Source organism: Panthera leo, chromosome B2 (genome assembly GCF_018350215.1).
Source record: "Panthera leo isolate Ple1 chromosome B2, P.leo_Ple1_pat1.1, whole genome shotgun sequence".
Classification (NCBI taxonomy): domain Eukaryota; kingdom Metazoa; phylum Chordata; class Mammalia; order Carnivora; family Felidae; genus Panthera; species Panthera leo.
Genome location: NC_056683.1, coordinates 129,074,428 through 129,097,746, shown reverse-complemented (window position 1 = coordinate 129,097,746; position 23,319 = coordinate 129,074,428). Strand labels below are relative to the sequence as shown.

Below are 23,319 nucleotides of genomic sequence, written 5' to 3'. Positions count from 1 at the left end.
AAAATATATCAGATGAGCTAAATGTTTAAGACTTTGGCCAGATGGTCGATCTGAGACATTTAAAAATTAATGGTTGTGCGTCTGTTGAGGTATCCTACTACAGGATTTTAACACTTAAAATTGATCTGTCAATGAAAATGCGTGAAAGGGCAGTCAGAAATCTCTGTCAGTCATCAATTGTGTGTATGTGCTCTTGAAGTCAGGCTCAAGCTGCAACATGATGGGGGGAAATGTTTTCCTAGCTTCATTCACTGAAGGTGTGCAAGATCTCTTCTTACAGGTTTGAGTCGTCAGACAAACTTCCGAGGGGACTCCATGACCACCTGGAAGCTGGTGTTTCCTGTCACCGAGTAGGTATGCAAACAATGAAAGCTTCTTCAAATTATTTCTGCCTGGGCATGTTTATTAACAATTACTTGGAAACACATAGTAAAATCAGTCAAGGAGATTCAAGGTACTTCAAAAAGCTTCTAGTATAGAGGTGCCTGGGTTGGTTAAGCATTTGATTCTTGATTTCGACTCAGGTCATGATCTCATGGTTCATGGGATTGAGCACAACGTGAGGCTCTGTGCTGACAGCATGGAGCCTGCTTGGGATTCTCTGTCTCTTTCTCTCTCTCTCTCTCTCTCTCTTTCAAAAACAAACATTTTTTGTTTTTAAACTTTCTGGTAGGGAATAAATACATTTCTGCCTCAAACTGCCAAATACCTTAGAACAGAATTCTTCTAACCTTTTGTTTTTTGAGGAACATTAGTATGCTGTACAATTCAGGGAATCAGATGATGCAGTCAGCAACTTTTCATATCCTCTGCTGTCCCCCATCCCACGGACTGTGGTAATACATACAAATCTGTGGAGTTTTCTGTGGGGCGCCTTGTCAGCTCAAAAGTTTTAAAGGTACCTTGCCCTAACTTGTGTACCCGAGGAAAGTCCTCTTTGTGGAACATGTTAACTGATTAGCTTGAGGACGATGCTGGTCACATACCAGTGGCACCAGGGGATCCAGTCACAGATTGCAAGGCTTTACTTGGAAACGCTGTAGTAAAATGCTGAAGTCCGCTGCTCATGCAGACAGTGTAACTAGGAAGGATGGCGAGGTATGAGTAGGAAGAACACTCAGCTTAGCTCAGACCATCTGGGTTTGGCCTCTGGTCATCCTCGTCATTATTGTCAATAATGGTATTGAGGGAAGCTAACACTTCTGGGACACTCACTCTGTGCTAGGCACTCTGCTTAGTACAGAACATTACTTGCAGTATCTTGTCAGGGCCTATGGACAAACAGTGTAAGTCTCTAAACCTCAGTTTCTTCATCTATTGGATGGGTATAAAGGTGCCCTTCTATCTAGCAGGGCTGACAGAGGGCTTTATGAGTTTGACCTAGAATATCGTTCTGCTAGGTAGTATTTTGGTTCCCTTTGAAATATAATCTGACTGAATGCTATTTTGACTTATTGGCCAAGACATTGAAATTCATCCCAACGTGGCCAATATATCTACTAGGAACTGAGCAAGGCACTAACAGTTCCAGCAAGGGCGGGGAGGGGGACTCTTGCCATTGTGTCTTCTGTATACCGTGTGATTGACGTCGGAGGGCTGGGTTGGAAGTTGGGCGTGATGACCAGGAAGACCCTGGAATGTGTGGGCTCTGTGTCAGTGGTGAGTCTGTGGGCTGAAGAAGGTAGGGGGTGGCTGCCACACCAGGCAGTGCCTGTCTCAGGCTGAACTGGACAAGCCCGGACAGGACGGCCAGTACAGTCGCTAGGCAAGGGGGAAAGGAGGAACAACTTGGGACATCGCTACAGGCTACTGGGAAGGAGCAGCAAGCATGCGGCCGGGGAAATTGGGCTCATTGTGAGCAAGGTGCCTGGCCTCCAGGGGCCGGGAGCACAGAACCGCACACTGAAGCCCCTGGGATGGGCTGTGGGCTGGACCACACATGTGGATTACGAGGACAGCTACTTAGAGAGTTCACATTCCTCCCCATTGAACTGGGTATGATTGTGATGGTTTGTTAAACAAACAAAGGACCTAAAGCTGTGAATGGGGGGAGAGAAAAGACTTAAGGTGAAAAGGAGAGGCGGCCCTGCTTGCCAGTGTTCCTCTCTTCTGAAGCTTTCGCCCCCATTTCCCCCGACATTCCTTTCTCCCTTTCAGAGAGGCCAGTGCAAGAACTGGGACAAGTTGCCTTGTCTGTCCAGAGCCCGCGCCTTTTAAAATGGAAACCCGATGAAATGTGTATCATCTTAAAAAGAAAAAAGTCAACAACTGGAATCATTTTAAAGGGCCAGTGATACATTTTTTTACATTTCAAATTAAGTATTTCTGGATGAACAGTTTGCTCTGCATTGTTTGGATCTTTTGGATGTGATATGGAAAGGCAAAGAGAAAATTCTCACTCTGGCATTGTGGGGTCATTCTGTCTGATAAATATAGGGCATGTGTCCTCACAGGTGGGCAGACACCCTTCTAGAAGGAGGAGGAGTGAGCTCCAGAAGAGGTGTGGCAATTTTACCTTTTTCCCTTAAGTAAGAAGACAGGTCATAGTAAAGTGAGTTCTGGATGCTCATTTGTTGAAAAAGCTTAGGGGGAAAAAGACTGTATGCTGTCATTTGTCAACTGCATTGTAAGCAGGGTGCTTTACATTCGTGTCCATTTGGGTAATCACATTTGGTCCCAGGCTCATTGTGTGTAAAAAGAGCCAGGTAGAATTTCCGAATAGTACTTTTAACTCTGCCGTTCCCCCAGGGTAAGGGAGTTGCCCCTGGTGGAGAGGAATAAGTGAGTACTTGTGAGGCTTTTCCTGTGTGAAGGAATCCGCTGATGGAACCGGCCCCCAGCTCCCTCTAGGACAGCCCCTGTTGTTCCTCTGCCTGCTGCTCAGGGCACTGCCTCCTCCCTTTTTCCTCACACCTGCCTTCCTGCCAGGACTTCGGGCCAGGCTGCCCCTGTGCTGCTGCAGGCCTCTGCTTAGTGTTCTTCCCTCTGTCTAAAAGCCACCTCGCCCTCCTCATGTGCTCCTAGGTTCACCTGACTGGCCAGTATCAAAATTTAGCAAGTACAGACTTTCAGAAAGAATGAACTGAAGCCATGTCTAAGTCTGCCACCCAGAGATACTTTGCTGACACGTAGGTACCTGTTTGCAGGCCTTTTTCTGTTTATTTAGAGATAGTGCTGTTTCAGGATCAAATAGTCCACCTAAGTCATGAGCATCTTTTCCAGACCTCCTGTAGCTTTTATGTTGCCCTCAAGAGATTTTTAACTCATGGATCTGGCTTCCCGTCATCAGTGTGACTAGTATGCTTTTCTTCTTTCTTTTCTCAGTGTAAGCCTTTACCCTCACACACTTCCTGGGAAGGGACCAGGCTTTTCTTTTCCCTAGAATGGTAACCGTATTAGGACAATAGGTCCTGCTGCTAATTAGGTAAGTTTTGGTTCCTCTGCGCCCTCCTCTTAGAGACCCAGGAAAAGAGATCACTGGCTGTCAGCTGTAGAAGCATACCCTAAAAGGGCCTAGCGGCCTGGCGCAAAGGGTGTGTTGGGAGGGAGGAGGGGGATCTATTTTCAGCTGTCAAAAAAGAATAGTCCCCACCGCTGACTTTAATGACTAGAAAATCTTCTCCTAATCCCAGAAGCTCTCGTCTGGATTTCAGGACTGCTGTCCTCTTCTCATCCCTGCCATGCTACCTGGAGTTCGTTAGTAGTCTTTGTGAAATCAGGTCCGTTCCGTCTATGCTTGAGAACCATCCCTGGACCTCACACTGTCTCTCTGTATACACATGCCTGTTCTGCTTGTTTGTGGACATTTGATGTTTCTTCCTAAATGTTTGAATTTAAAAATATCATGTATGTGGTGGGGAGAGGAAGGGAGTGGAAGATTTAAGTATCATGCACAGTGACCCATTCTGGGGAAGTGCTTTGGCCCTGTCTGGGGAATCCCGAGCTGTGCAAGCCCCCTTTCCCCCCCCGCCGTTCCCCCCCCCCCCCCGCCCCTTTACTTGCCCTGCCCCAGCTTCAGAGAGGGGCCTCTGCAGTGATGGATCCTGGCTCCCTGGTCATCGGTCCTTTTCCCCATGGTAGTGTGGCTTCTCTTCATCTTCTGTGGCTCTTTGAGGCTCATGTTCCTAGGCTTCTGCCTTTTCCATTGCTGCTTGGGGCTTCCTCCTAGTCCAGCTGAGACAGAGTTCGAGTGGCATTTTCTACTTACTTCTACACCTTCTCTTCCCACCTTCTTCACCCCATTCCATGTAGACTCAGAATGGTTAGCCTTGACTGTTAAATAGGTTAGATAGATTTTCAATCTGCCAAACACAATATAACAAGGAAAGGTTCCCACCTGTAAAGAACCTACTTTCTTTTAGTACACTGGGCAACCAAAGACTTGAGCTATTGGGGTCCTTACAGAAGCCAGTAGCCAAAGGGTGTCATTTGCTGTTAATTTGGTCTAGAAAAGTGCCTCAGCTCCTCCTTCATGTCCTAGGTCTCCTCACGAGCCTGAATGCCCATTAGGCACCAGGAGATTCAAGATGTTTGAAACCAGTGCTCACTTCGGCAGCACATATACTAAAATTGGAGTGATACAGAGAAGATTAGCATGTCTGATACTAAGGATAACATGTCCAAAACTAAATTCCTGACGCATATGTTTTGCTGGGCTTTTCTTCTGGGACTCCTCCTTCCTTTCCTTCACCACCGCCACAGTCACCTCTTTCCTCTGATGACCTCACCTAAATCCTAATCTAACCAGTCTGTTTACTGTCATTTCAACCTCCCCTCTCCTTTCCAGGTGACTGTTATCTCTTCTGAGATGCGGCAGAAGCTAAAATGGCCTCGCTACTCCTGGTCTCACCGCTCTCCAATAGATCTTCCATATCTCTGCCATTATTATTGTCACAAAGTATGATATGTCATATGACAAGTCCACTGCTTATAATGGGTTCCTGTTGCTCAGCTCCCTGGTATCAGCCCTGGGTTGTCCTTGCTTCTTGTGGTTTGGCTCCTCTTGGTCTTCTTGAAACTTAGATTCCTATACTTCTGCCCTTCCCACTGTGAGAGTGGAGGAGGGGCAGAGAGAGAGGGAGAGAGACACAGAATCTTAAGCAGCTTTAGGCTCTGAGCTGTTTTTTTAGCACAGAGCCCTATGGGGGGCTCAAACTAAGGAACTGCGAGATCATGACCTGAGCCGAAGTTGGACGCTTACCTGACTGAGACACCCAGGCGCCCCTTATTTTTCATTCCTGATTGCAGTTTTAAAGTTTTGTTTAAACATTAAGCTTATAACCTGTCAAGACTTTTTATATATGATGTATGATAGGAATCCAATTTCCTTATTTTCCCTATGGATAACCAATTATTAAGTAGTCTATTTTCTCCCCAGTGATTGCAGTCCCAGCCCTGTAATATATTGTTTCCATACAAGGGTGGGTCTGTTTCTTGGCTATTCATTCTACTCTATTGGTCCACTTGTCTAATTCTGTGCCTTAGTAGGTCATACTGCCTTAATTATGGTAGCTTTAAAAAAAAAAAAAACAACTTCCATTTGTTGTATTTGTTATCTCCTACCTTTTTTTTTCTTTGGGAGATACCGTGGTCTGTTTATATGTTGATGAGTATGATCCAGTAGGACTGGGAAGTTCTTGGCTGTTCTTGGACTTTACTTTTTCCGTATAAAACTTAAAATGGTAAGAGTTCTAACAAAGAATCCTGTTGAATTTTTATTAGCACTTCTTCGAATTAATAATATGGAAAGAATTGATGTTACAATAATTCTATCTATATTTCCCTATTCATGAACATGGTATATTTCTCCATTTATTTAGCTTTTCTGTAATGTCTTTCAGTATAGTTTTATAATTGCTCCATAAATATATGGTACATTTGTGATTAGATTTATTCCTAGATCTTTGTTTTGTGGCAAATGTATATGGTATTTTTAATTTTATTTTTGTTTGCTGGCATTTAGAAATAGTTCCTTTTGTATTTTGATTTTTTATAACTGAGTATCTTGTCAAGCTCTCTAATTCTATTCTGTGTATGGATTCTTTGGAATCTATGTAGACAGTCATCTATAAATAATGAAGGATTTTACTCCATTCCAATTTTACACCTGTCATCTCTTTTTATAGCTTTATTATAGGTCCACTTCTAGTACAAATGTTTAACAAGGTGCAGTGTTTAATAGGTATTTATCATATAATGAAGATAATCAGCTGTTGCATTAACTTAAAAATTACCTCCTCTTTACTGTTTCTAAGTTTAACAGTGCATATTTCAACTATTTAGCCTGTGAATGGTTTTACTGTTAATTAGTCTCTGGGTTATATTAGCTGGCTTATAAAAGGTTGCTTCATGGTGTTAATCACTAGTGAGCATTAGGAGGAGCAAACATGTAAAAATAGCAGGTACCCTCAAGATAAGCCACACTGGCAAACATAAAGATATCAGAGGAGTTTCTGCAGATTCTCAGATGCTCCCCTAGCAAGTTTGACTCAAATCCCTGCCCCTGTCTGGCTCTTGCTACTGCCTTTTCTTTTGTTTTCTTAAAAAAATGTGTTTGTATCTGTGTATGTGTATTTCTTCTTTTAGGGATCTCTCTCCCTCTCTCAGGTATTTATAGTTGTTTTTTAAGTTTTCTTTTCCCCATAGAGTCATCGTCTTCATCCCAGCTGCTTTTTTCTATTTATTCTGTCAGTTTTTCTTATTAGATGCTTTCTTCTGGTTTCTGGTGATCCTCAGCTGCCTGCTGATTTATGAGTGGAGCCATTAAAAAGCTGATGGAAGCTTTGTGTACTTCACTAGAACTTGTTGTAGGTTAATGCAGGTAAACCCCGGGGCCTGCCGTTTGTCCTTGTAATTAGCTCTTTTCTCTTGGGCCGGTCAGCTTTCCCAGAGAAGACTCCTTCAGTCTCCTACCCTGGAGGGGATGGGCCTGGTCGCCAAATAGGGCAAATATACAAACTTCCCTTCATTCCCTGTTTCCGCAGAGTGCCCCACCCCCATGCCCTCTACCGGGAGGGGGTCAGAGTGCTGCATGCTTCCCCACAGATGTTCCCAGTCTTTGTGTTTGTATACCCACTCTCATCCCCACCTCCAGAGTTCCCTAGTGCCCACATTTCTAAGACTCTTAATGGGTTCTGCAGGGTCAATCAAGTTGCTTCACAGCTTTTCATGACTGGCTTAGAACTGAGCTTTCTTATGACTGCAAAGCCAGTTACTGCTGGTTTACCTGCTTTCCAGCTTCCCATATTTTGTGGTAGTTTTCTCCTTTCCTGTTATCTTAGGCTATATTTGAAAAAATCTCACTAATACGGTTTTAGTAGCGTTTCAGGAGAGACTAGAACTACATACTTTTATTCAGTTTGCCATCTTTCACTGGATTTTTCCCAGATATCTGTAAATAGAAAGTTAGCACCCTGTCCTTATTGACATTTTCTTCTTCTTTTTTTGTTAATGTTTATTATTTTTGAGAGAGCAAGCAGGGGAGGGGCAGACACACACACACACACACACACACACACACACACACACACACAGAATCTGAAGCAGGCTCCAGGCTGTGAGCTGTCAGCACAGAACCCTTAACGGGAGCTTGAACCCACGAACCGTGAGATCATGACCTGAGCTGAAGTCTGACACTTAATCCACTGAGCCACCCAGGAGCCCTTTATTGACATTTTCTAAGTCTAGTGCATAGATTTGATGTTCTAAAGCGGTGGTATAGTCGACCAGAGAGCTTTCTCGTTTTTTTTCTCTCTGAATATTAGATAAATAAGTCACTTTGGCTTTCTTGTTTATTTTAGGCCTTGTTTCTAAGAAAATAAGAGCTTAGCCATTGAGTTAACAAAGCTAAGTCTCTCAAGGTAGCAGTTTAAGTCAGTAGGCAGCAAACAAACCACCTTGTTCAGCAGGTGGCCGGTGGTGCTCCCAGAACAGAACAGAGGGGCAAGGTCAGTCAGTGGGTGCTTCCCACCAGATGAGAACAAATGGTTTCCAACGTGTTAAGGTGGAGATGTCTAATATCTAATAGGCTGTTGAATATGTAATTCTGGAAGTACACAGAAGAACTTTTTGTGGAGGTAGGTTCTCACCAAACAGATTTTGCTCTAAGTTAGCCATGGTTTTCAGTGATCTGCTTTTCTCTCCACCACAACTTCCTGAGCCCAAGTCTGTAGGGTTTCAGCTGGACTTTCAAATCCGTTCCTCTCAGGTCCACCATCTCCCTATGCAGGAAGGGAGCTCATTCCTCTGCCTGGGAGTGACAGAAGGAAGAGTTTGCCAGGTGCCAGGTGGGCAGGGGGTGGGAGGACCATTCTAGGAAGGGGCATCATGTGGAAAACACAGAAGCGTGACAGAACGGGGCACGCTAATGAAATAGCATGCGAATCAACCTGCAGTCCCGGTAGCCGTTGGGCCACTGTGGTAGAGAGGTGCACACACAAGGAGGTGACAAGCCTGTGGACCCTCCTTATGAGTTCATTCCATGTGCTGGCAGCTCAGGTGTTAGCGGATTTTAGTGATAATATATTACAACATTAATGAAGATAAATACACATATTTTTTATATAAAAGATTTTTAAAGATGCTGACAAATGAACCCCTATAATTTTGAGGCTGGTCTGCCCTGTATTCAAAATGAAGCCCTGTCTTATGTGATAGTTGAATTTATCATCTGTAGCCATATTTGTTTGTTTTTTCACCTATTTGTTTTTTAATTTTTTTATTTCTTAAGTAATCTCTTTGCCCAACATGGGGCTCAAACTCACAGCCCCAAGATCCAGAGTCACATGCTTTACTGACTGAGCCAGCCAGGTGCCCCTGAGGCCATATTTGAAATGAAATTTATACAAGTTGTTTACTGCTTGAATTTCAGAAGAACATTATTATAGGACCTTTTTGGGTTTGTTTTGTTTTTGTTTTTTTTTTTTTACGTTAACCTGATAACATGCAGTGATTGAGGCACAAAATATATGGCCCACGGATTAGGAAATATCAATGACTTTGTGAATAAACTGAATTGATAGCACCAAGAGGGATTTCCTGTTTTCATCTAAGTCAGTGACCTTTAACCTGTTTGAATCTAGGACCCCTTAGAATATCTGAAGAAAGCCATGGTCCCTCCCCCCATAAGAACTCCAGCGTACATGCCTCCTAATTTTACACAGAATTTCAGAGAATTCAGAGCCACTTATAACCCCCTGCTCTAGGTTAAGAGTAAAAACCCAGCCACAGCCATGTGGTGAGGTACTTATCAAGGCCTCACATCTGTCATCCTCAACCAAGTTAGTCCTGCCCCGTGAGCACCTGTTTTGCTCATTAGACATATACTGAGCCCCAACTCTTCTGTCGTGCTTGCTCAGATACAGTACCTAACAAGTTCTACAGTGCATGTGCGTAATAAGCAATTAACGACTACCCAGAGGTTCTGAGAATCTTCTTTATCTTGTTGATGTTTATGGATAGTTTTGTTCATTGATGTTAGAAACTCACTACCAAAGTCCTTCAAAGAACTAAGAGAAGTGCACTCTCTACAGAGGGCTCTTAGAGCCCAAATAAGCAATGAAGTTCCACTTACCCTGCTCCATGATGGGCTGTTTTCATGTTTTGCGTGTATAAAAAGAAAAGAGAACTTTTATAGAAGCCCTTCTAAAACTGGTTTTAACTCATTTGTATAAAAACAATCCCAAGTTAGGGGTGTGTGAGACACAGGGAAATGTTTCGAGCAGAACCTTCTTATCCACAAGGAGTGATGATGAATGGAGTCAAAAAAAGAGCTTGGAGTACCCATGTTAGAAGATTAAAAATGGAAATTCAGTTTCCTCTCAGAAATGGGTCTTGCATTGTGTCACTGGGGACAATGGAAATAGAAGCCAGAAGTCATAGTTTATTTTGAGAATGTTGTAGAACATTTGTCGTCCCCTCTTAGATGCTTGTGTTACGCAGCACTGGGGACATCCTAGAACTACACTTGTGCTCTGACCTCTACTGTAGTATACCACTCGCTCTCAGGGAACACAGTCTTTCCTAGCTGTTGCCATATATATATGTTCTTATTCCAATCTGATCCTCACTCCTCCCCAAAATAATCAGCATGAACAGAATGAAGCAGATGGCACAAGCCTTCTTTGGCATAGTGGCAGATCTGTATCACTCACGCAGTATTTTTAGAATCAAGGGGATTGAAAATTATGTCCTGAGATGTTTTGGGGGAAGACTTACTATCTTTCCAGGGTGACAGGTGTTGAAATATTACCGTATTTAAGACTCAAATGCCATCTGTATTTCAGGTCACAGAATATAGACTGATTATCATCAGGACCATCCCTTTGTCAGTTCTGTTAGGATTGTTGGTGGTTTGCCAGATAATAGAAAGTTAATCACGAGTCTGTTTCAAGGATGTGGCCAGAAAGCGCATCAGGTTTCAACCAAAGATTGGAATCAGCGGCAGCCAGCCCGTACTGGTCAAGTACATGGTGATGGGGGACGCTGTATTATCCACACGGTTTATTTTTTTAAAAATAGCTAGGCTTTGATCCTCGGCCACAATGAATTTATAGTCTGTTGAGAAAGACTATTTTTATAGGAGTTTGTGATAGTATCATGAACACAGTGTAAATATTTATATTTGAAGGTCCACATTAATGAAATACACAGTTATGGTGAAAGAAACGTTAAAACCATTTGTGAATTTGAATTCATCGTTCAAAAAGACTTAAAGAATGTTAATTATAGTATAATTAATTCAGTTCAACATTTGAAGGCCAGTTAGTGTTGGGCTAGGCGTATTTAACACATGGACCTAAAAACACATCAAGGATTGCGAAGAGTCACTCATGAAATGAGTTAAGTGTGTATAAAAATGTTTAAGTGATGTTTGTTATTGTTTGAAAGTTCCACATGGAACAAAGTGAGGAAATGTGTGTCACATTTAAATAAAATCTGCTGTGTCTGTAAATCCCTGATTATATACCCACTGTCTTCAAAGGCCCAAGGGAAACGTAGGTAATGATGTCCATGACTGTTGGACTTTGGAATCTAGGGAAGTGGCTGGAAAGTTGATCTGGGAAAATTTTATTTAGTGCTAAAGGGCAGGCACTTTTTGTTAAGTCTAAATGGAATAAATACTACTTTTCCTTCATATTCTTGGTCTGTTGGTAAGCCATCAGTCAAAGTTGGTATCTGTTGAGGAACAAAGAATGCCGATTTTGACTTGCCAAGGTCATAGGTCTTTCTGCGTGTGTGAGCATGTTGTGTTATCCAGACTACTGGTTCCTCCCACTGTGAATAGCGGATGGTGGGTCACACAGAGGGAGAGAACGTGAGTTTTTCTATCATGGCCGTAGCTGAGTGGCTAGAACCCTGTGCCACTTGTGCAGCTGATGGCTTCTGCTCTTAATCCCAGTGTTTCATAAACAACTTATACTTGTGTGGTATGTTTTTAGATTACTGCATATTTCAGATCCCTGTTGTTCCAGTTGGTTGTCCCCAGCAGCCCATTATATGCATCAGGTGGTATCACAAATAAGGAAACAGACTCAAGATGTAGCTGACAAGTGGACAAGCTAGAATTTGAACTGGGGAATCTTTCCACTGTATTCATAGAACAAGTGGCTGGATCTACACGAATCGCTCCCACACTTCAGGGAAACACCTGAGGGTGAATCAGCACAGTTGTGTCTGAAGGAAAGCAGAACCTTGCCTTTCTCGCTCTCAAGTGTGGAACTGAGTTGTGCTGTCTCATACAGCAGCCACTAGCCACACGGGGCTGTTTACATTTAAACAAAAATTTCAGTTTCTCAGAGTCACGTTTTGAGTGTTCAGTAGCCGACATATATGAGACACTTCCGTCATCACAGAAAGTTCTCTTGGATGTACTGGTCATCTCTCAGCAAGAATGTGGAGAATGAATTTAGTGTACATGCAGGGGATTGGCGGGAGAGAGAGAGAGCAAATCCCTCCACCACACCGGCTCTCCTCCTGAGGGACTGGCACTAATTTGAGTTCAGCCGTCATGAGAACAAGGAAAAGATGAATTTCAAACTTCATATTATATTTACATTTTAATCTTTTTTGATAGCCTTGGAACACAGAAATTTCAAATGAATGAGGACATTTAATGGTGATGATAAATTCTATGCCTCTTATAGCTGGGCCAGTATTGCAGCCAGACTTTGGCTGGATGAGAAGTGGGACACGTCATGAGACCTGGCAGCAAAAACTCGGCCACGCAGGATGGCATTCCTGGAAGGAATCATTTTGTCTGTGGCCATGCTCGTTGGGGATGCGTCAGAGTAGGGCCTCAGGCATGAGCTGCAGTACTGTGCGGGAACAAGGAGTTGGGGAAGAGGGGCTCAGTTCAAGTCACACTTGGTGACAGAGGAACAAGGTGTGTGTGTGCTGCCATCAGAAGGAAGTTTTGGTGCCAAGATGCTGGCTGAGAGCGCCCGCGTCCCCAGTTTTGGATCAGCGCTGAAGCTTCGGCTCAAAGCCTGCGTGTCAGCTCTGAGGGTTCCGAGCAGGCGGGGCACAGGGGGAGGGCTCTCTGCCTGGTGCTGGCTCCTGCCGAGCTCTGAGCAGTGTCTGCAAACATCCGAGCTAGCTGATGAGGGACACAAGAATTCTGCTGTAGGTTTTGTTCCCTGGAAAAGGAGTATCTCTCTTTCTGTGTATGTGTGCTGTGAGCTGGTAGGTTTAAAGATGCTTAGACTGTTGTTATAATAAATTTGACCTAGCTAGACTCCAGCCTTCTTACCTGAAAGTAACTGAAAAGGTAAGTAAAAACTTTTAACAACAAGGAGCATCTCTAAAGACTGGGCAGTAAATGAATGCATGCAGGAAATGGGCCCTTGAGGACCTGCTGTGATTGGTCACTTTGCTGCGGGTGCCCTGCTTACTTGGCAAAGCTCAGAAAAGACTGGCCTGCATACAAGCTACTCCAGTGTGTTTAATGTAAACATATAGTACTTTTTTTTTTTAAGTATGGCAACTGAAAGGTTAGCATCTACTTGCCTGAGAATTACTCTCTCTAGAAAAGCACAGGATTCTAGGTAGCCAGAGTTTTTTCTGCATTGTTCATGACTGCCGGAGACTCTTAAGGCTCCTCAAATGGTGGCGCATTGGTAGAAGAAGAACATGGATTTGGGTGACTTTGCCTGGGTTGGAAGGTTGGTTTGAGACAGGTTGAGGCAGCAGGCCCACCTTCTAGAAGTGGCCTTACTAACGAGTAGTTGGCCCTCCAGAGTGGGGCTGGGGAATGAGGAAAGGCCCCCAGAAACAAAAGGGGAAGAGATCAGTAGAACAGTTTACAAGAGGATGCTACCTACACCTCTGACTGCAGCCTGAGCCATCATTTTTGTTTCCGTGGGAATATTCTGTCTCCCCTCCAAAGGCACATGAGTGAACTAAACTGGTTTTATTCACATTTTGTTTACATCACGCTGTTGAGATCTTCAGCATGGTAACCTTATAAACAAATTAACTTGGATGTATACAAATTATTTCATCTCCTCCCCTGGAAGTTTAAACAGGTGTGATAAACAACGTATGTTATGCTAACCATGGGTGAAGACAGCCCAAGGTTTGAATAAGCAGAGATGACTTTCATTTCTGTACCGATAAAACACTCTAACACATGGGGGAGATTTTTGTTTTTTTTTCCTTTGAATTGGTTGGCTGAGCCTCACACTGACCTGAAGTCATGATCTGAAGTAGGTAACACACGCCTTAGTCGATGGAAAGAGCTGTCTCTGTCAAAAGGAAAGTGTGCTTCACCTACCATCAGAACACTGTGTGCTTGCCTCCTCGCCACTTGGGAGGATTTATGTGCAGAAGGACCTTCCGAAGCACATGAGGGAGGACAGAGACTCGGGTGCTGCATTGGAGCCATTGAAAGTAATATGTGGATTCTGGGTAGTCGATGCTGAGCTGGGAGGAGAGGAAGAGCACTCTTGTCCAATACAAGCTAATACAAGAACACTGTTGTTCTCTCCACAGACAGTCTGGAGATCCAGAACATGCCCCAGCTCTGGTGATGCTCCTGGAACCTCATCTGTGCCTCCGACATTCTCCCAGCCTGAGACTGCATCTATAAATTGGGATGTGGGAAAGCAGGAAGCAAAGCTCATGGTAACTGAGAGGCCCATGTCTGGGTAGAACCAGGCCCAGGACCACGACGCTGCCTCTCCCCTGGTCTGGAGTTCAGGCTGCCGTGGCTCTGCTCATGTGCTCAGCACCATCCTTCCATTTGTGCTTAAATGGCACAGCATTTGGTCAGCGCATCTGAAAAGGAAGGTGTGAGAAGTAAAGCCCATGGCCACCTATCCCTGCCAATTATGTGGCAAGACGTTCCTCACCCTGGAGAAGTTCACTATCCACAATTATTCCCACTCCAGGGAGCGACCTTACAAGTGCTTGCAGCCAGACTGTGGCAAAGCCTTCATTTCCAGATATAAATTAATGAGGTGAGAGGCTCTAGAAAAGGTATGTACTTTGACACATACCTTTAAGTGGCTTTGCTAGCCCTCTGACCAGAGACCGCAAGGGAAAATGGATGCAGAATGTGGATGCACATTAGCCTTGCACACTGCAGGGCTTAATGCGGTTTTCTGTGACAGTTTTGCATGTAGTGTCAGTTCGTTCATTCAGCAAGCATTTCCTGTGGTCCTACAATATGCCAGGCATAAAAACACAAAGATGAAAAGACCCGTGCTGGGGAGATAGTCATGCAAACACAATTAAAATGCAGTGCAGGTGCTTTGACAGAGGTGTGCAGGTGGAGGAAGCTGTTCTCCGCTGCTCGATGAGGAGCGTCGGTAGGGCTTTTCAGAAAGACACAGCCATACGCTGGACCAGGAGGCGGACAGAGATGAGGTTCTGGGGAAGCCCGAAGCCTTGGCCTTAAAGCGCACAAGTCTAAAGGGTAGTGGAGGAGGAGGAACAGGTGAGGCTCAAAGTGGAGGCAAAAAAGGAAAGCAGCTCATAACTGGCCTTAGCCTCTGTCCTGAAGGGTCTGTTTATTGTTATGAGTCTGAGCAGTGGAAAAGGTGGTTTTGATCAGGGTGTTAGAGGACTCTGGTAGTAATTCGGAGGCAAGAGAAGAGGCAAGTAGACTGAGGGGGGAGGTGTGAAGTAATAGTCCAGTATGAAATACGGAGCGTGTGTTCGCGTCCTGACAGTAAGGATGGAGGGGAGGGAACATCTCCCAAGTGCCAGCTTTCGGAGCAGTTTCTCAACTTGCGAGGAGTTTGTCCAACCTCCCAAGTGGAATTCTGTTGGGAATACAGGTGTTGAGTATGTGCATTTAATCAGATTTTCAAAGGCATCCATGATACACCAAAGGATAAAAACCGTTATTAAAAAAAAAAGTATATTTAGTCTGAATTATTTTTTGAATGCCTATTAGGGCCTCACTTCTGCAAGGGAAATGAATATACAAGTTGAAGCTTCTCCCTCTAAAGGATTTTCACATCCTAGAAAAGATAAAATACACACACACACACAAAGTTGCTAAATTGCACAGTAGTCTTGAGAACTGTTGAGAACAAAGGCCACGTGTGCTATGGATGTGGTCCACACGCAGAATCCGCGCTGTTGTGTGCATCTTTTGACACCTGGTTAAGGGAAACTTATTTGCCTTTCATCTCCATGAAATGAACATTAGAGCTTCAACTTTCAGACTACTCACCTATAAATGCACAGGCGAGAGTCAAAATTTGGCAAGAGAGGATGTCCATCTGAGTGGCATTAACATGGACCACAACATTATTAAATCTTGGAGTGCCCTTGAAGAGAGGCACCTGAAAGTTTTAAAAAGATCTACATTATGCTCCTGGCCCCTCAGTATACCACTGTCATAATGTAATAGAATCGGGTTTAAAATAAGCCTATAAACGCTTAGGTATTTTAAAACTCAAATGGGTTCTGTACACAGGCCAGTCTTTAGTTGCCAGAAATATATAAGTACCGAGTGCCTATTGTGTGCATCAATTTTGTTGCAAAACAGGAGGGCTTTGCAACAAAATTGATGCACACAATAGGCATCATAAGCTTGTTTTGCAACAAGCTTCTTATGTGTGCACAGTGATTGTTCTTACCCAAACACTGAAAGCAGCATTTGCTGCAGTTAAAACCCACAGCGATGATATTAGGCTGTGAATAAAGATCAAAACACATACAGGAGGTAAATATTTGAAAAAGACTGGAGCTAACAGATTATTGGAATGACAGGAATTAGGTGGGATTACTGTGGTAAACCGCGCTGAGGAAGTTGCCTTAAGCAATATTTAGGAGGTGGTCGTTTCAGGCAAGGGAAACAGCTTACTGGGCGAAGGGGGCAAAGTGCAGCCAAAACGGGAAGCAATGGGCTTTATGCAAGAACCGCCCGCCCTGCACGGCCCCCCTCCCCGCACCTCACACCTCTCTGGCCTGAAGGAGAGTAAAGAGTGGCAAGATGAGGGGACGCTTTAGGATTTGTGGTTTTCGTTTTTACGGTGTGGGTAGCATTCCATCCCATTTCCCACAGCTTCAACATAAGCTCTGTTTTAGAAGCAGAGGTTGGAGAAAAGAACTTGCTTAAGTAGAAAAGAGAACGTGGGTCCCAGTACAGCAAACGGGGAAGCAGGTGGAAACAGCAAAAGGCAAGAAGAAAAGAGGATTCGGCAAGGCCGGTCAGAATTCCTGGTGGGAAGTCTTACTGTAAGCAGTTACACTTGGTGCTGCCTGTAGCACAGACTGAAACTGATGGTGTCGTGGACTGTGAGGCAAGACGAGAAGTTGAGGGAAGGAAACCACTCGTTGAAGTAATTTCAGCTATAAGATGATCGTGTTCTAGATTGGGACTATTGCATGAGTGAGTAAGGGATCAATTAAAAGGGGAAGGGCTGGATACCAGGCAAAGGAAAGAGTCAAAAAAATCAGCGGAATGGCAGCTGGTAAAATATGAAAAGTGGGATTGTTGCTCAAGTAGGGTTTTGTCAACCTGTGCCTTTCTCACAGGTAGTCAGGAGTAGGACAGTCCAGAGTCGTTAACTTGGCACTGACCTACCCATGGGTGACAAATCTAATCCGATCAAAGTCCTCCACAAAGAATAAAAGGGAGAGAGGCAAGAAAGAAGAGCCAGGGCAGAGCTCAGGGGGTCCTGTTCACTAGTACTAGGCCACATTGAAAACTGTTTAAATGCCAAGTTTGCAAACAGTTCCCCCTCACATCTATTGCTGATGATGTGTCTGTGGATATGTTGTGTAAGAATGGGGTATAAGCCTTGTATAACTTGGCTTGCAAAACCCTTTCTGCAGTCTGTTTCAATACATGCAGAACTTGGGGACACACCTTCTGCATGTCCCAGGTGCCTGTCGCACTGGCTCCTGTCTCTCCACAACTGTCTGTACCATTATACGTATCCCTGTGTGTGCTGAGCTCTGGTGTCCTGGAGGGAAGGGGCAGAAGGAACTTCCTTTTCCTTCTATCCCCTGCACTTAGTTGGCTTTTTGTTTTTAAAGGAGAAAGGGAGGTGACCTAAGGTTTTGCTTTATTTTTAAGAAAATGACAATGAGACTCAAATCATCTTTATGTTTTTGAACTGGCTTCCCAACAGCGGCTACTATAGACCCCTTACCAATTCTAGAAAAGGATCAGGAGTGGACAATGTAGGTTAGGAGGTTGGGTGAAAGGTATGATGAGTATACTTTTGACTTCAACATATGGTCTTTAAAGAAATTCTTTTTTTACAGAATGAGTTGTTAGAAATTCTTTTGTACCCAAAGCCACAAGTTCAATTGCATCTCAGAGGCGTGCAGCCCGTCTCCAGTTCTTCAAGATCCCACTGAGACACCCTCAGCCTGCTTCGTGAAGGTCACTGGTAATTTCATTGGCAAAATTCAAAAGGGCTTTTTCTAGAAGGACTAAGCTTCTACAACAGTTCAACGTTTTCCTTTGAGGGGCGCGCCTGGGTGGCTCAGTCGGTGGAGCATCCGACTCTTGATTTCAGCTCAGCTCATGCTCTCATGGTTTGTGAGTTCAAGCCTGCGTGGAGCTTGCTTGGGATTCTCTCTCTCTGCTCACGCTCTCTCTCTCTCTGCTCACGCTCTCTCTCAAAATAAAAAAATGTTAAAAAAAAAAAAAAAAAGTTTTCCTTTGAGCTTTAGGGACAAGCCATAGTCCTCTTAGTCGGTCTGAAACATCAAAATACCTGTATTATATTTGTAAAGCACAAATCCATTTTGGAAAACCATCACAATTCCATTTGTTGTAGTTCCACTGAGCTCCTAAGATCTAAACTCTGTTGGTTTTTTAATTTTTATTATTGTTTTTTAAATATAATTTATTGTCAAGTTGGCTAACATACAGTATATACATCACGAGAATCTACCCCTAAACTCTGTTGGTTTTAAAAAACAAAACCACCTCGATGAGGAAATCCTGTTTGTCATCCTTAAAACTTTAAAAAGGTTCATTTTAATAACTGAGTGTATCCTGTGAAACGCCAGGTCCTGTATGTTAGTTGTACTTCCAGAACAGCATCCTTAATTGCAGCTTGTGGCTTGAAGTGCAACCTAGGCTGCTTCACAAATGTTGTCGTTCGAGCCTCTGGAGACAGGGGCTGCACACCTCTGAGATGACAGCTGATAGAAAATCTTAAACGGGGGGCTGAGACTTGAGCATGAGGCTCAGGCTCACAGCACAGGTGGTGGGGTGGCGTTCTGGGTTTTGGGTCCAACTGAACACTCTCTGAGGTCAAGGATAGACTTTTCGTGTTATTTCTACGGCCTGACCTTTTTGCCTCAATTAATGAAAACCAAGCAGGAGTTGTACATAGGATAAAAACCTAAAATCTGGGAAGAGGGTGTGAGGGGGCGCACGGGGTTCTGTGTAGAAGGTTAATTGGGTCACTTTTGAAAATTGAGTAATTTCCAGAGAGTGTAGAACATCCATTGAACCCCTTCCTGAAAATGACATATTTTTAAATATTTGTACTTGCTTAGAAATCTTTGCCTATGTGAGGAAAATAGGTTCTCAAAGAATATTTTTTTACAGGTATGAAAATTGTATGATGCCTTTAGTGGTGCCTATTTTTTTTTTTTTTTTATCACAGAGTTATATATTTGTAGAATCTGGAAAGTCATGGAAAAGTTATTTTTTTTTAACGAAAATAATTTCTTATGCCTGCACCTAGAGAAAACTATTAACATTTTAATATTTTTCCTACACCTTTGACTGTTGAAATTTCAGAATGGACTCAATGTTTTTTTCCTTCTGTTCCTAGGCACATGGCTACCCATTCGCCCCAGAAATCTCACCAGTGTGCTCACTGTGAGAAGACGTTCAACCGGAAAGACCACCTAAAAAACCACCTCCAAACGCATGACCCCAACAAAATGGCCTTTGGGTGTGAGGAGTGTGGGAAGAAGTACAACACCATGCTGGGCTACAAGAGGCACCTGGCCCTCCACGCGGCCAGCAGTGGCGACCTCACCTGCGGGGTCTGCGCCCTGGAGCTAGGGAGCACCGAGGTGCTGCTGGACCACCTCAAAGCCCACGCGGAAGAAAAGCCCCCCAGCGGCACCAAGGAGAAGAAGCACCAGTGCGACCACTGTGAGAGATGCTTCTACACCCGGAAGGACGTGCGGCGCCACCTGGTGGTCCACACAGGCTGCAAGGACTTCCTGTGCCAGTTTTGTGCCCAGAGATTTGGGCGCAAAGACCACCTCACGCGACATACCAAGAAGACACACTCGCAGGAGCTGATGAAAGAGAGTCTGCAGTCTGGAGACCTTCTGAGCACCTTCCACTCCATCTCTCCCCAGTTTCAGCTGAAGGCCGCCCCGCTGTCTCCCTTCCCTCTGGGGGCTCCCGCGCACGCGCAGAACGGGCTCGCCAGCGGCCTGCCCGCCGAGGTACACGGCCACGCCCACAACCCCTCGGATCCGGCCTCCCAGCCGGTACAGGCGCTGCCGGAGCCCCTGGCCCCCCTCCACCCCGTAACCTCTCCCAGCTCCCCTCCCGCGCCCCTCCAGAATCACAAGTACAACACCAGTTCTACCTCATACTCCCCACTTGCAAGCCTGCCCCTCAAAGCAGATACTAAAGGATTTTGCAATATCAATTTGCTTGAGGACTTGCCTCTGCAAGAGCCTCAGTCACCTCACAAGCTCAACCCAGGTTTCGATCCGGCTAAGGGAAGCGCTGGTAAAGTGAGCCTGCCCAAGGAGCTACCTGCAGATGCTGTGAACCTAACGATACCTGCCTCTTTGGACATTTCCCCCCTGTTGGGCTTCTGGCAGCTGCCCCCTCCTGCTACCCAAAACGCCTTTGGGAATGGCACTCTCACCCTGGGGCCTGGGGAGTCTCTGCCGCACAGGTTAAGCTGTCTGGGGCAGCAGCAACAAGATCCCTCACTAGCCATGAGCACTATGAGCCTGGGCCAGCTCCCCCTCCCCCCCATCCCCCATGTTTTCCCAGCTGGCACCGGCTCTGCTATCCTGCCTCATTTCCATCATGCATTCAGATGACTGGTTTTTAAAGCGTCCTTTTCTTATTCTGGAAGATGTGTTTTAAGGAGCATGTAAGCATCAGTTATGCTACAAGGAGAGATTTGGAAAGCGGGACTGGAAATGCGGCTAATTCAGTGATGACTGGCTTGAGATAAGAGAGTTCTCGAACTGCATGTATCGTGCCAATTGTCCTGAGTGTTCATGCTTTGTACCAAATTTGATAAGCAAGTATTCTTTAATGGAACTGCAAATATTGTCAGAACCGACATCCAAACGAGGGCTGCTATATATAGGTGTTTGTCAAATTGAATTTAATCGTAAGCCATGATCATAATAATGTTAACTAATTTTATGTGGCACTGCCTAGTAAAGGGAACTATGGGAAGGTTTGGCTTTCTCCAAAATGGGAGAATTTTTAAAATACAAAATAACCTTTATATTGCATATTATAACTAGGCTGTGTATTTCTTTTCAGGGATTTTTCTACCTTCAGGGTTGGATGTAGTTTAGTTACTATTGCCATAGCCAACCTGTAGTTTTACAGAAACAATTTCTTGTGGAATAGACGTCTCCATTTTAAAAAAGCATTTTAAATGTAGTTTGAATATTTTCCACAAGATGCTACAATGTGAGTTATCACTTCATGTATCTTAAAAGACTAAACTGGTTGTCAGTTACATCTGACAGAAAAAAAAAAAATCACTGTGTAACCAGGTTAAGTGGTAAAATAATCCAGGCGTCAGTCAAAAGAAAGCATTTTGCTGACTTTAATATTGATTATATTTTTAACAGGAATTTAAGAAAATATTACTGGAATTTTAAAATATATATATATATTAAACAAGAATTTTCTTTGCTCTGTCTGGCTTAAAATACTACTCTGCTTAAGTATTATTTTTAATCACCAATAAATGCATTTAAATTCATCATTTAAGTCAATATTAGTTTTTTTCAAAAGGATAACATTTGCAATGTAACTATAATCTATGTCTTGAATTTGGTATCTAATGAGTTTAAGAATATAAAACCTAACCTTTTTTTTTTTTTTAAAGCTCCTTTGTCTTTTGTGTTTAGAGGCTTTCTATATGAAGATATATCTTACATATAATAAACTACAAATCCTGCAGACTTGACTTGACTGATTTTTTACAAACTACACGCGCGTAACCGTCCAGATTGGGATATAAAACATTTCCAGCTCCCTAGCTGGCTCCCTCATGCCCCCTCCTGGCCATTATTCCCCCCACAGAAACTACTATTGTGACTTCTATTCAGCATCTGTTAGAAACTACCTTTTTTGGAGTAAATTAGGATTTAAGGTGGAAGCTTCAATGCTTCAGTTAAGTTCCCACCACTGTGACTTTATTTCTAAAAATTACTGATAAAACATTTTGAATTCTGCCATAATACTATGTAATTTATTTCTGATGCGGATGTCAGAGTACTAGCTACTGAAGTGTAGTCTATCCTGGATGACCATGTTCCAGTTTTACAATGGTCCTTACCATTAATTTCTAGTACAGATTAGAAATTTGCCTATTCTTTGCTGGGATTTCTTCAGAAAGTATTAGGACCCCTTGAATCTGAAAAGCCTATTTCTGCTTTGCCTCTGATTAGGATGGGGTTGGGGGGTGGGCCGAGAAAAGGAAGCCGTGAGAACCTTTGTCCATCAAAGAAGCCTGTTAGCCAATGTGAGAGACCCTGGCCCGTAGCCCTTAATGGTGATGCTGATGAACACAGAGGGCACCAAGTGACCCAGGGCTTGGCTGCAGTATGGGGAACCAACATGGTGGACCCTTAAAGTACAGTTTAAGCTGTGGGTAGGAAATGAGAAAAAGGGGTAAAGTTGCTCTCTTTAGTAAGACTCCAGTGGGAGGCCTATCTCCATTCCTATATCCACTCTTACCTGAGAGAAGGCAATCTGCCAGAGCATGAGGAGAGTACTGGTTCACCTTAGCAAAATCTCCCAAGATCCACTTACGGAACCTTCCACAAATACTTTTACATGGCTTCGTAGTCTTCAGTCCAATCCAGAACACATACCTGATACACCTGAGCACAGAACATAGCATTTGGTCCCAAAATACAGATCAAAAGAGTTCAGGTGGTGTACTTGGCTATACTACGAGTGGGAGTAGCTTGGGATTCTCCTATTTAAATTTAGACAGGAGGGGTGCCTGGGTGGCTCAATCAGCTAAGTGTCCGGCCTCGGCTCAGGTCATGATGTCACAGTTCGTGGTTTCAAGCCCCAAGTTGGGTTCTGTGCTGACAGCTCAGAGCCTGGTGCCTGCTTTGGATTCTGTGTCCTTCTCTCTGCCCTTCCCCTGCTCATGCTCTCTCTCAAAAATAAGCATTTAAAACATAAAAATAAATCTAGGAAAAATGGGCTAATTCCTAATTTAAATTCCCTGAGTTCAAGAAAAAAATAGGAGTGCCTGGGTGGTTTTGGGGGTTAAGCGTCCGACTTTGGTTTTGGCTCAGGTCATGATCTCACAGTTCGTGAGTCTGAGTCCTGCACAGGGCTCCATGCTGTCAGCGAGGAACCTGCTTGGGATTCTCTCTCTCCCTCCTCTGCCCCTCCCCCACTCAAAATAAATAAAAGCTTTAATTAAAAATAATCCTTGGGGCACCTGGGTGGCTTGGTCAGTTCAGCGTCTGACTTCAGCTCAGGTCATGATCTCACGGTTCGTGTCAGCTGTGCTCACAGCTCAGCGCCTGGAGCCTGCTTCAGATTTTGTCTCTCTCTCTATGTCTCTCCCCTACTTGCACTCTGTCTCGCTCTGTCTCCAAAAGATGAATAAAACATTAAAACAATTTTTTTAAATAAAAATTCTT

General features: G+C 44.0%; 1 protein-coding gene, 1 long non-coding RNA gene and 1 other non-coding gene across 8 annotated transcripts; 2 read left to right on the top strand and 1 right to left on the bottom strand.

The window, feature by feature from the left end:
• Nucleotides 1-242: 242 nt before the first annotated feature.
• PLAGL1 (PLAG1 like zinc finger 1) lies at nucleotides 243-21,522 on the top strand. 4 transcript variants are annotated; one of them, XM_042939997.1, is made up of 4 exons: nucleotides 243-354; nucleotides 13,990-14,121; nucleotides 17,725-17,845; nucleotides 19,257-21,522. In XM_042939997.1, exon 4 carries the CDS (start codon nucleotides 19,261-19,263, stop codon nucleotides 20,500-20,502), a length of 1,242 nt encoding a protein of 413 aa, XP_042795931.1. In that variant the 5' UTR covers nucleotides 243-354; nucleotides 13,990-14,121; nucleotides 17,725-17,845; nucleotides 19,257-19,260; the 3' UTR covers nucleotides 20,503-21,522. The 4 variants fall into 4 exon arrangements, with proteins under 4 accessions (XP_042795931.1, XP_042795930.1, XP_042795929.1 ...); XM_042939996.1 differs by having other exon boundaries at nucleotides 17,725-17,852; XM_042939995.1 differs by lacking the exon at nucleotides 17,725-17,845.
• LOC122220840 lies at nucleotides 4,540-4,648 on the top strand. The gene has a single exon (XR_006203013.1). It is a non-coding gene; the product is annotated as a U6 spliceosomal RNA (small nuclear RNA).
• Nucleotides 13,629-23,155, bottom strand: LOC122220460. 3 transcript variants are annotated; one of them, XR_006202864.1, is made up of 4 exons: nucleotides 23,115-23,155; nucleotides 22,391-22,536; nucleotides 14,496-15,791; nucleotides 13,629-14,274 (listed from the first exon to the last, which is right to left on the bottom strand). It is a non-coding gene; the product is annotated as an uncharacterized LOC122220460 (long non-coding RNA). The 3 variants fall into 3 exon arrangements; XR_006202863.1 differs by lacking the exon at nucleotides 23,115-23,155 and having other exon boundaries at nucleotides 22,391-22,658; XR_006202862.1 differs by lacking the exons at nucleotides 22,391-22,536; nucleotides 23,115-23,155 and having other exon boundaries at nucleotides 14,496-17,729.
• Between the last annotated feature and the right edge of the window lie 164 nt (nucleotides 23,156-23,319).

Coding starts and splice junctions, on each gene's coding strand:
- PLAGL1 (XM_042939994.1), top strand. CDS start 14,305: ATGGCCACCTATCCCTGCCAATTATGTGGCAAGACGTTCCTCACCCTG. Junction 14,457..19,256: donor TCCAGATATAAATTAATGAG/GTGAGAGGCTCT, acceptor TTCTGTTCCTAG/GCACATGGCTACCCATTCGC.